Raw genomic sequence first — 12,510 nt, forward strand, 5'->3', positions numbered from 1 at the left:
TATCTTAATAAAATGAGCAACTTTTTTTGAAATCTACCATAAAACCTTGAGGCATGCTATTTACTTTGATGGTTTCCCTAGCCACTATCTTTCGGATATGTGTGATCAGACGGAATTCTGGAAAAAGGACTGACAACTGGCTAAGGTAGCAAAAAAGGTGATTAATAGGTGTTACAGGGCAGGAGGGGCGCCGAGAGGTTAAACCTTGTTCAACTCCTGTATGAATTCTTTGATTGCCAAAAAGGAATTCCAGGAATGAAGCAATTCAGGAAGCGAGGTCACTAGTCATTCAGAACATAAGAGATATCAGGAGAGGGAAGAGAAGAAAAAAAAAAAAGAATTCAGTGGTGGGGAGGTAGAGACATGGCCATGCTGTTCTGAACACAATGTGTCACTAGTGCCATCTGACTTAATGTACCTCCATGTCTCCCTAACACAGCCCATGGGCCCCTTTTTGTCCAGTGTCTAGCAAATCAGTTGCAGTGAGTACTAAAAAAAAAAAAAAGAAGAAGTGTGTTTTCTTTTAGAAATTATTTTAATTATTATTTGTCAAAGGAAATAGATTGTTAACACAATGGTGATTACAAAAATAAGCTCTCCACCCCGAGGAATGGTTAGAACACATCTTTTATGGGTAAGGCCTTGAGTCAGGCAGGACCTGGTAAAGAGGAAAAAAAAATCAATGGAACAGTTGGTAATAATAAAAGTTCTTTGCTCTATATGGCACAGTGAAAATACAGGAAATTACCTTAAAGAGAAGAAGATCATTCACTTAAGCTTTTAAAAAGGCTTTTGTAAAGTTATCCATGTCCTGTGCTAGTGGTTCCAATCACGGGAACAGAGGATAGCTCACTTGAATTAGATATTCTAGGTATTTCTTGTTCACATTGGCTCATTCTCCTGAAGTGTTGTTTTGGATATCAACTTTAAATTCTTTTCCCATGTATTAAAATAAGGCTACCTGTATTTATATTATTTTATCTTCAAATAGTTAACCTTGATTTTATACTCCTGTGCTGATCAATAACAATTATTAAATCTTTATTTTTTTCTTTTCTGAGAGAACACATGTTATTGGCAACCTGTCAAAGATAGTAATGAAATATAACAAGTAGTTGCTAAAACCTCTAATATCTAAAAATCAGACATGGTTGATATGGCCTATAATTAGGTCATTTTGTTCTATCTCAGGTGATTTTCAGGAATTTTAAATTATCCAATTCTAAGGTCAATGTTTCCCAGCTATTTTGCTCATGTACACAAACGTGTGCAGACGTCACTACCATACTTCTCCCGGGGAAGTAAACAGTTAAAGGCAGTGTTGCCAGGGGGGATAGGCAGAGTCAGGAGACAGCTTAATCCTTGCATTAGAACAAGCTTTCTCACTCCCTCCCCTGCCTTATTAGGGTAAGAATAATAGAATTTCGGCCCTCTCACAATAGAAATGTTAAGAAATCTATTGTGTAATGTAGTTAATGGTGATTGGATATTGGACAATAAAGCAGTTGTTACGTTCTTAAGTGCTTAAAGATGAGCTGGGGAACCCAATACATACATAGCCTTAGAGAAAAATGCGCATTTACAAAAAAGAAAACACAATCGTCATTACCATTAAAAGAATTCACATATTTATACTCTTGGAATGCTCAGCTTTAGGTTTAACACTATTATTGTAATTGGCTAGAGCACTACAACCACATTTCAGAAATTCTTTCATTTTCAGAAGAAAATGTTGCTCATTGGGAGCTTAATAATTACTCCCTCTAAGTCTTAAATCTCAGTAGTACATCCATGGAATGGGACTGAGAAGGATCATATCAGAATTATTGTAGCTTGATTACCTTTGTTCTTTGAAGGAGAAAATAGGGAACTTTTCTTGACAGATAATAGGAACTTATTATAGGCCACCAAAATATGACAGATAAATACATAAGTCATACAGAGAAGAGAATGAGAGTAAATATATGTTTTCCAGATGTAGAACTAACCTTGCCAAAATGAGCGTAGTCAGCTTTCCTAATCACTCAGGAAGAAGTCAGCCCATACTTGGGGAAAAGAAATTTTTCTCCCTCTGTATTCCCAGAATGACAGAGAAATGGTAGAAAATATTCGAGTACCTACCTTCCACCAACTCTGAGACAAAAACACACAAGCAACTACGGTCCTCATATTTTGGCTCCACTGTGGCAATCCACAGGATAGATGTCAACCTGAAGGATTAAGTGGAAACTGAATTTGTGTGACTAGCATATTTTAAATGTACAAGGAACTATGACTAATGAGCAATTACCTTGTCAAGTGCTGATGCAGGACTGTACTGGAAATGAGTGTATAGGATGTGAGTCTTCATGTCAAGGAGATAAAAATTTACTTGAAAGATAAGACAGCCTGTCTTATTTCCTGTTTTATTCTGGCCTCACTGCAGTCCATTCTCCCCATATCTACTAGAGTAAGTTTTCTGAAATCACATTGTATCATCTTCCGATTTATTTTCCTTCCACTTATTTTCTTGCTGTTACCACAGGAGTAAAATCCTCATTCAACACGGCATTCCAAGGTCTTTGTGATCTAGTGCCTGCAACTTCTCAAACGTCACACTATCATCACTACCCCAACGACCCCAAACATGTGTGGTTTATCTTGCTTGGTATTCTTACTCCTACCGTACTGCACTCCTCCCTCCCTTCCCTTGGCCTGATTAACTCTTGCAAGCCCCTCAGAACTCAGTTCAGTTGTATCTTCGATGGCAGCCATTGCTCACCCCTCCTCCACCTCATATTGCAGAGGAAGATCTTAAATACGAGTTAAAGTTTTGATCATTGTGAGCCACCGAGGATGTTTCAGAGGGGAGACACATGAAAAATGCAAGGGTTTTCTGAAACCACATTCGGCAGATTTCGTGGATTTAGAGGAGAAAGGATAGCAGTTAAGAATCATTTGGGAGGGAAGAGGTTAGCTCTGCAATTGAGAGGCTGTGGAAATTTCATCACTTAAAACCCATTACAAAAACCTGTAGTGAGTTTTTTAAAGCAAAAAAAAAAGTGAGTTTCGTAAATTCATTTTTTGACTGTTGCATCGTTGTGAGAGTATGTGATATTTGTCATTGCATTTCTGAAGTTATCATTATGGGATATTTCAGCAAGTGAATTGGCAGGAATGTCAATGTAAGGAGACAAATTATAGGAATTAGGAGATTTAGAAAATTCCAGGATGTAGCGATTTAGAACTTCATGAGTGTTCTAAGTTTAAATCACAAATTCTATAATCACGTATTCTGGCTACTCAAAATACATTCTGTAGACACTGGCACTATGAAAGGACCTTTTAATATGTATATTAGTGGTTATCTAGAGCAGTAATTGCAGGGTTGCCCCCAAAATGCCATAAACTGATATATCAGAGGATAATCTCAAACTGCTGAGGGGCCTATTGAAAAATAAGGACTTCTGGCAGCTGGTTGGTATGTCCACTTACTAGTCACACAGTGGCATGTGGAGCATATTGCCCATTCTTCCAAGAGAGCGCATCTGCCCCTGGCGTATTCAACTTTATTGGAAGGCAGCTGTGCTCACCGCTGTGCCACCAATGCCAACTCCTGGCATAGTCAACTTTGTGAGTCCACAGCCACTGCTATCCAACTATACACCCAGTACACTGGACTGTTTCTTAGGGTTGATTATGTGAGCTGTGTTAACTGTAATCATAATTACACAATAATCACTACTGCACACATTTTGTTAATTTTTCAATAATGCAAAATATTATTAGATTTTGATGTGCTTTCAAACATTTATTCACCATAGTTTCTGAAACCAACAAATTCTACTCATTTTCTTGCCTGAGCAAGTACTTCTCTTATATGCAAGGTGTGAAATTGTGGTTCTGGTCATTTTTTTAGAAAGAAAGAATAGAAGAAAATAAAAAAAGTTTGTTTGTTTTTTTAATATAAGTCAGGGGAAAGAATCCTGTATTATATGCCCAAACAGACAGACAAAATACATCCTGATGTGTGGTTCTTGATGGGTCCTAACATATTTCATGTTTTCTCTTAAGTTACTACTTTTGCTAGTAAATGACTTTAGGAGCCACTAAAAGAGGAATTATATACAGAGGTCTTCTAATAACTTTCAAGACATCATGTCTCAACTCTAATAGCAGGTTCACAATTTTACCCTAATGGCTGGAGTGAAATTTCTGCAGGTATGCGGAGAAAGAGAGCTGTTGTTACCCAGCGGTTGCTGTAGAAAGACCAAATACCAGAAGTGATAGCTTTTAGACTTCCAAATTCTCTTTCCACCAAAAAGACCATTGTGAATCTACACTGTGAAGGCAACTGCCTGTGAGCACAATTAAGCCTGGTATTTTAATCAACATTAGTAGTAAATGCCACCTGGTTTGCATATGAACATGCATTTCCCCCCAAATCAATACACAGCTTTTATTGCATCGTTAAAATGTCACAAATTATCCAAGTCTGAGGAATCACTGGACATCTTGCTGTTTCTGTAGCTGGACAGCTTAGATCTTATTCATCAGCCTGCTGAACTCTTATTCTTTTTCAGAAACATAGATACCATCTGAAAATTTCTGATATCCTTTTTAACTGTTGTGGCTTGTTGAATCGAAGCAGCCGAATTTTATACAAGTTCAATATCATTTCCTTAAAGAATTAACTCATCTTTCTGGGCTTGAGATACTGAACAAGCATTGCCTGACCTCATCTGAAGCCTGCAGATACATTTTTTACCCAAGGAATTACAGGTTTCAACAAGAGAACCGGTCTCCTGAATAATGACGTTGATGGGGAAATAAGCGTACAGAGATTTCATCTTTTTTTAAATTTACTCTTTATTGTATTTTTTTCCATTACCATTTAGACCCCTTATACCCCCCTCTCCCCAGCAGTCACCACACTGTTTTCCATGTCCACAAGACCTTTTTCCTTTTTGCTCAATCCTCTAACCTCCCCCACCCCCACCCACTAGCTGTCATCTGCTGTCTATATTTGAGTCTGTTTCTGTTTTGCTTGTTAGTTCAGTTTGTTCATTAGATCCCACATATGAGTGAGATCATATGGTATTTGTCTTTCTCACTTATTTCACTTAGCATAATGTTCTCCAAGTGCATCCATACTGTTGCAAAGGGTTAAATTTTCTTATTTTTTACAGCCGAGTAGAAGTCCATTGTGTAAATGTCCCATAGTTGTTTTAGTCACTCATCTTTTGATGGATACTTGGGCTGCTTCCATATCTTGACAATTGTAGATAACATTGCAGTGAACATAGGGGTGCTTACGTTCTTTTGAATTAGTGTTTGGGGTTTCTTCAGTATATTCCCAGAAGTGAGATCGCTGGGTCAAAAGGCAGAATCATTTTTAATTTTTTGAGGTATCTCCATACTGCTTTCTACAGTCACTGCACCAATCTGCATTCCCATCAACAGGGTAAAAGTGTTCCCCTTTCTCCACATCCTCACCAGCACTTGCTGTTTGTTGATTAGCCATTCTAACAGGATGGTATCTCACTGAGTTTTTAGTTTTCATTCCTCTGATGATTAGTGATGTTGAGCATCTTTTCATATTTTTATTGGCAATCTGTATGTCCTCTTTGGTCTGTTCAGGTCCATTGCCCATTTTTTAATTGGGTTGTCTTTTTGGTGTTGAGTTTTTTATGATTCTTTATAAATTTTGGGCAGAATAGAGAGCCCAGAAATACACCCACACCTTTATAGTCAGCTAATATTCCGCAGAGGAAGCAAGCACATACAATGGGCTAAAGATAGTTTATTCAGTAAATGGTGTTCAGAAAATTGGACAGATATATGCAGAAAAATGAAACTAGACCACCTTTTTACATCACATACAAGAATAAATTCAAAATAGATCAAAGACTTAAATGTTAGACCCGAAACCATAAAAATCGTAGAAGAGAACAGAGGCAGCAAGATCTCAGACATTTCTCATAGAAATTTTTTTATCAGATATATCTCCCCAGGGAAGGGAAACAAATAAAAATAAACAAATGGGACTACATCAACTAAAAAGTTTTTTGCACAGCAAGCAAAGGAAATCATCAACAAAATAAAAAGACAACTCACAGAATGGGAGAAGATATTCGCCAATACATCCGATAGGGGGCTAATGTCCAGACCTCCTCTCACAGCCTAAGCCTGGTGTCACAGCCGCGATCATGTTCCGTACTGGACAGCCGGTAGTGCGAACCGCAGCTGCCAGTTCCTTTCTGTTTCCCCATCATTTGTCAGCCCCCAGTCTCTTTTCCTTCCTGAGGAGAATGACTTTCCCGTTCTGTGATTGAAGTCTGTCTGGAGAGTGTCTCCGGACCCCTTCACTGTAACTGTGCGTCCCTTCAGAGTGATGTCGACATTTTCTGAAATGTCTTGACAGCCTGATTGCTGAGAATGGTCTTCATCCTTTCAGTAGTTGTGGCAAAAAGTGTCAGTGCATACACTTAACATTGCCTGTTTTCATGGAAATTGCTTGTTCCTCCATCTCTGTACATTCTCCTTTTAGAGCTAAGTGTAAACCAAATCACTTTTTTAAACCATGCTCAGAGAGTGCTAAAGCTTGAAAGAAAAGATGCTTTGCTGACTGTGAATGCTTTTCTCTTTTCTAATATGAGCAGGTTTTTAATAAAGATTTTGTTTGTTTGTTTTTTAGCAATTCTCTATCATCTACTTACCATAAGGGAAGCTGTAGTTGATGTTTTAGATGTGCCCAGATATAGGTAATGGTGTCAAAATAGAGGCTTCTCGATTTGATTTTATAAATGTATTATTGATTATGGAAGTCAACTTATTTTTTCAACCCTAAGATAACCCGTTATTTTGGGCAGTACTTGCATAGATAGCTGGAAATCAAGGTATTTTCCTAACAGCTGCTTAGAGATAGTGTATTGATCACATTGACTTTCAGACCAGGAAAGGGAAAAAATTACATTCGCCTGTGAGGCAGGCGTGTCCAACCTTTTGCAGTCTCTGGGCCACACTGGAAGAAGAGTTGCCTAGGGCCACACATTAAATATACAAGCACAAATGAAAACTGATGAGCAAAAAAAAAAGGGGGGGTGTTAAGGAAATTTACAGTGTTGTGTTGGGCCGCATTCATAGCCATCGTGGGCCATGGGTTGGACGCGCCTGCAAGGTCTCCTATACCTTTGCCATCTTTTGAACAATAGGGAATCCTTCCACCAAAACCAACCCACCTCACCCTCCAGCCCTGCCTCTCTCCAGCCCCACCCCTACAATTTCTTCTTATTTGAAAAGGGTGGAGTTCAAAGTTGTTCTGTAACTGCTTCCTTCATTTCTTTTAAAGTGGACTCCATACAATGTCTCACATCGATATTTTTCTCCCTCTCTTCCTCTCTCTCTGAAATCAATAAGCATGTCCTCAGGTGAGGATTAAAAAAAATTTAGATGTTCCCTATAAATCATCACCACCTTTAGGAAACACCAAAAATACATAATACATGGTCCAAGTGAAATGAATGACCAAAAAAAAAAAAATCACAATAATGTAATTGTTATCCTTTGTGGCTGAGTCAATCAAAAATAACCAGAAAAAGTCAAATGCAACACCACAGGTAAAGTTACCAGAATAAAAACTCTGAGGTACAACACAAAATAAAGTAAAGCTTGCAGACTAGTTTATTCCTCCTTCTAAAAAAGAATATTTCAAGAGAAAGTGTGAAAAACAAATTTTTATAATCCAAATTCTGTTTTAAAAACCGTATCTCATTTTTGCATGTTGCTGTACGATTTTAAAAGCATTTGAATGTATACTTTCGCAGGTCAACCTCTTTCAGCAACTCTGTTAGTAGCTGGAATTAAGGGGCCCTGAGGCACCAAAGTGAGTTGTCCAGACACATGAAAGGGGTAGAGTGGAGGCTCCAGACCACACCCACAGATTCCTTTGGTTTAAGGAAGACACCTACCTCCTTTTGTGAAGTAAACAAATTCTTTGAAATGTAGCCACACCCTCATAATCCATGTTAGAAAATGTGAATTTTCATGTTGGATTTATTTAAAGAATGTACCTGTATGTATAATATGCCTTCATTTGTGCTCTTGTTTCTCTTTTTGGAGAAGCATAATTTATGACTGAATTATTTTATATGTTCAGTAGTCATTACTAGAGTATATAATATTTTATTCTCTGATTGAACAGAAAATAATGACTAGCCTTAAAGAGATTAGTTTTCATCCTGATTAGTATTTATCTTGTAAGAAAAAATTCCACCCCATTCAGAATTCCTTTAAAAATCTTAGAACACAGCTGCTAATTCACTTTTAATCCCGTATACTGATCTCAAACTCATGATTGCCTGGGCAAATTAATCTGCATTATTTATTGTCTGAGATTTGCCTGTTAACCAGAGAAACCATCTATTGTGCCGACCTGCAAGTTGACTATCAGGAGTCACAACTTTTCTAGCAAAGGAAGAGAGTCTGTGATTTGAAGATCCAATCTTATTTTATTCCCGGTTACCAACCATGTTGTAGTTATTTTGGGAACCAATAAACTGGTCTCAGTTCATTCATCTGAAAACCAAAGAAGAAGCTTCCTTATAAGGACTACGTCAGCAAATAAAGAATTAATTTTTGCAGAGTATTTTGAGTTGCTCAGGCAAAAGTTCTAGAGGAAAGAGAATGATTAGTTTTGGTCCTCCTATCAAGAACTATGATGATAATCCCTTCAAAGCTTTAATAAATGGCAATTTCAGAAAAGCCACAGTGTATTTAAACAGCAAAGATGAATGGAAAGGAGGAACCCAGAGTTCAAACCTGATATTGAATCTCTTTGCAATTTAAAGCAAGTCATTTGCTTCCCTATTTATAAAGGGAAATGATAATAGCTGGCTCTGCATCACAGAATATTGAAAAGAGACAAAATAATTGGAGCTCCTGAAAGAAAAGTAATATTGAAATGTAAGGAGTTCCTCTAAGTTGCTTTTAGAAGTCCTACAAAAAGCAACAGTGTGAGTTAAACGTTTTACTTCAATAGGCCTGGTTATAGAACTCAATCATTAGTTTTTTTTTGATAGGCTACCCCGTTTCCCTGCGTCCTTCCCAAAGATTCTTACCTGTTTGAAAAATCCTTGCAGGAATCTCAGCTTAAGGATGGAAGTAGCTCCCCAGTGACTGTTTCCGAGTACCTGCCTGTTGCTGGAACATTGTAGGCAGTGATGGGCTAGAGGGGCCCATTGAAAAAATTTTGTTGGATTCCTGAAATCGCACCCTTTCCTCTGCCATTTTATTATCGAGTAACAGGAATTAGTTCCAGCATATATGCCATCCGTATTTTCCCATTCTAGATCGTCCCTGACTTTCACAGATTAGTTTTCATACCATCTAAATTCCTCAACATGGATACCCCTACCCTACTTTTTCTAAAGGTAGTAAATTTGGTTTCTTACATATCAACTGACTGATAATTTTCTGCCTTGCCATCACTTCTGTAGGAAAGGCTTCAGTTTTAGTGGAGGCGGGTCACAGCTGAAGCACTCCCCCGCACCCTCCACCCCAGTGCTGAGGGCTCCCTGGTGCCCAGAGCCTTCAGACTGACAGCCAGGAGCTGCTCCGCCAGCCTCCTTTCCAGCCTCCTTTCAGCACCCGCAGGGCCCCGCAGCCCCGCCTCCCTGATGGCCTGGGGTAGAGCCCGGCTGCCGGGACACCAGGAGCAGTGAGAGCAGAGCTGGGTGGGGCAGCCTGGGCAGGAGCCTGCAGTTGACACTGAGAGAAGATTCCTTTCCCTCATTCATTGTCCTCGTTTCAGGCACTTCGTCACTAATGCTAAAAAGGAAGGGGCTACCTAACCTTTTACCATCCCTTGGAGAGAAATCAGCCCCCTGGAAACAGGAGAGGCCTGGCTTACCTCCACTTCCCTGGGTTTTAGAGTGCTATTTACAAACCTGCAGCTGCCTCCTCCAGGACCCCTGGAGGCCTGAGACTTGTTTACCAGCCAAGTTGTTTAGCTCCAGGACAAAAGACACAAGTAAACACATTTTAGGATGGAGTCATTCTTTTTAGGCTCTGACAACAATCTCCATTCCCTCTCTCCCAAAGAACAACTTGCGAAATCTATTGTGAGCCTTTGAAACTTTGGCTTTATAACAGTTTACTGGGAAAGTATGGTGCTGTGTTCCCATTCTATTGGACAGAGACTGCCTGTGTCATTTTATTCTCAGTGTCTTTCATGATTCTCTGAAGCCTCGAGAAGTTGGGTATTTTTTCCTCTGACTTCTAACAGAATGCTGTATGACAGAAACATTTTGGCTATAATTAGGGGAAATTTCATAGGTTTTAGAGATCTTTGATTTTTTTTTTTTGTAAGTCAGTGGGAGATTATAAAAAAAGAACAAATGAAAAGCTGGGAGAAGGCTCAAGAGGTAGAAGAGGGTCACAACACTGTCTTTTACCACCAGCTCCTCAGAGGAGAGTTTGAAGAGACACTGCAGTATGGTTGGCACCAGCACATGCTCTCCCCACAGCCCTTAGAACATCAATTGAGAGTCCCTGTGGCCACTGCCAGAGCTGAGCAGGGACGCTGTGCCCTACTCAGTGTTTGCAGGAGAGTAGGCCGGCTGTTAGACTTCCAAACTAAGAACAAGCCAACCCAGCTGATTCTAAAAATGCAGTCATTTGCAGGGCAGAGGTTGATTTCCTCTCTTGCCTCACAAGACCAAATACCTCCACCCCAAGGCTTGGTCTTTGTCAAGCGGGCCTTCTTTGACCACACTGAGCCACCTTGCTATGCGAGCTATCTTATCTAGTAGTGTTGAGTCACCCTTTTGTTTATTGCCTGCCCCTACAGCCTTCTCAGGGAGCTTCTGGGGTCCTGCCTCTGGGAATGAGTTCTCCTCTGACTTAAGAAGCTGAATTTTTTAGTATAGACCCACCTAAGTGATTCCCAGATTTCTCAATGGAACAAATAGTTCTGGATTTTTGTGAAAATTTCCTCTCCCCTTTCTTTCCTTTCCTTAAAAAAAATTATATATCTAATTTTTAATTCAACTTTTATTTTGAAAAGCTTGTAGAAAATGTAGCGATAACCCTTGATCATTTGCCACACCCAGGTAATGTTAACCAGCATTTATAAACACCGATATAAATGTAATGCTTGTCATTGGCGTGAATCCTTAAATTTAAAATATGCTATTACTATACAATGTGTAACTACTGACTAGCCCACTTATATTATTTTAATATATATGCTTGATTGCAGGAAATCTTCACCGAACCAGCAGTGTTCCTGAGTATGTCTACAACCTACACTTGGTTGAAAATGATTTTGCTGGTGGGCGTTCCCCTCTTACCAAAACCTATGACATGCTAAAGGTAGGATACCAAAGAATGTAAAACTAGTTAACTATGAAAACATTCTTCAACTCCCATAGATTATTTTCTAATGTTGCCTTTCCCAAATATTACTACTTTCTAAATGAATTATGAAAAGATTGAGTTTGTGTGGACACCGTAGAAAACTGGGGACTTTCAAGCACCTTCAAATCCTGGTGCAAATAATTCACCAACCAAGTTAACCAAGTCTTGTTTAAAAACAGATTTTACTCAGAAAGGTCTCAGCTTCTCCATGTGATTCAGTGAAATGGACACCTTATGTAACAGTCCTGGAATAGCGAGTCCTCAACAAAGATAAAAACTGATTTATGCCTCATTTAAACTTTATTTCTCTCTCTTCTGCAGTCCGGCGTAACCACCACTTACGAAGGTCACTGGGGGAGAGGAACTGCGCAGTACAATTCACAGAGGTCAGTGGAAGAAAGATCCTTGAGGCAGCCTCTGAGGAGACTGGAGATTTCTCCAGACAGCAGCCCTGAGAGGGGTCATTACTCACTCAGCGAATACCAGTACAGCCAGAGGAGCCAGGTCGGCCACACGCTGCGGCACCAAGACAGCAGGAGGTCCACCCTCCTCATGCCCCCGAGATACGCGCGCTCAGAAATTGTGGGTTTCACCTCGCGGCCCATGAGCAGACAGCGCTACTATGACACTTACCACAGACGGTACCAGTTCGGGTCTGTTAACGACAGTGTGTTTGACGGCCCCCCACCCAACCCAGTGGTGCTCACATGCCCCAGGCCTGGGACCAGTCGCAGCATGAGCAACCTCTTGGAGAAAGAGAACTACCTGATTTCAGGGCCTGCCCCTGGGCAGGTCAGGCCTCTGGTGCCTCTGCAGCCCATCACTCAGAACAGGAGCGCTCGGTCCTCCTGGCACCAGAGCTCCTTCCACAGCACCCACACGATGCGGGAAGCCGGGCCCAGTGTCACTGTGGATGCCGGCGGGCGGAGGACGCACATGACCGTTGGCCAGGTGGCCGCAGGAGGAGGTGGGACCATGCTCACCGAGAGAAGCACTTTCAGCGACTCCCAGCTCAGGTGAGACCCCTTCTCAGTCTACAGTGCACTCGGTGCCAGCACATTCTGTCCCCTCTGCCCTTGCTGCTTGAGCTGGCATTTCTGAGGTTGCAGAGAA

General features: G+C 40.3%; 1 protein-coding gene across 2 annotated transcripts in view; it reads left to right on the forward strand.

Moving 5' to 3' along the window:
• PKP2 (plakophilin 2) overlaps positions 1 to 12,510 on the forward strand; it is a 75,441-nt gene that overhangs the window by 3,638 nt on the left and 59,293 nt on the right. For both annotated transcript variants that reach the window (XM_054591258.1, XM_054591259.1), the window contains exons 2-3: positions 11,240 to 11,352; positions 11,719 to 12,413. In XM_054591258.1, the coding sequence (XP_054447233.1) occupies positions 11,240 to 11,352; positions 11,719 to 12,413 (808 nt within the window). The remainder of the gene's footprint in view (positions 1 to 11,239; positions 11,353 to 11,718; positions 12,414 to 12,510) is intronic.

The sequence above is a fragment of the Pteronotus mesoamericanus genome, unplaced genomic scaffold (assembly GCF_021234165.1).
Source record: "Pteronotus mesoamericanus isolate MK-2021 breed Mesoamerican mustached bat unplaced genomic scaffold, CSHL_Meso_final scaffold_21, whole genome shotgun sequence".
Lineage (NCBI taxonomy): Eukaryota > Metazoa > Chordata > Mammalia > Chiroptera > Mormoopidae > Pteronotus > Pteronotus mesoamericanus.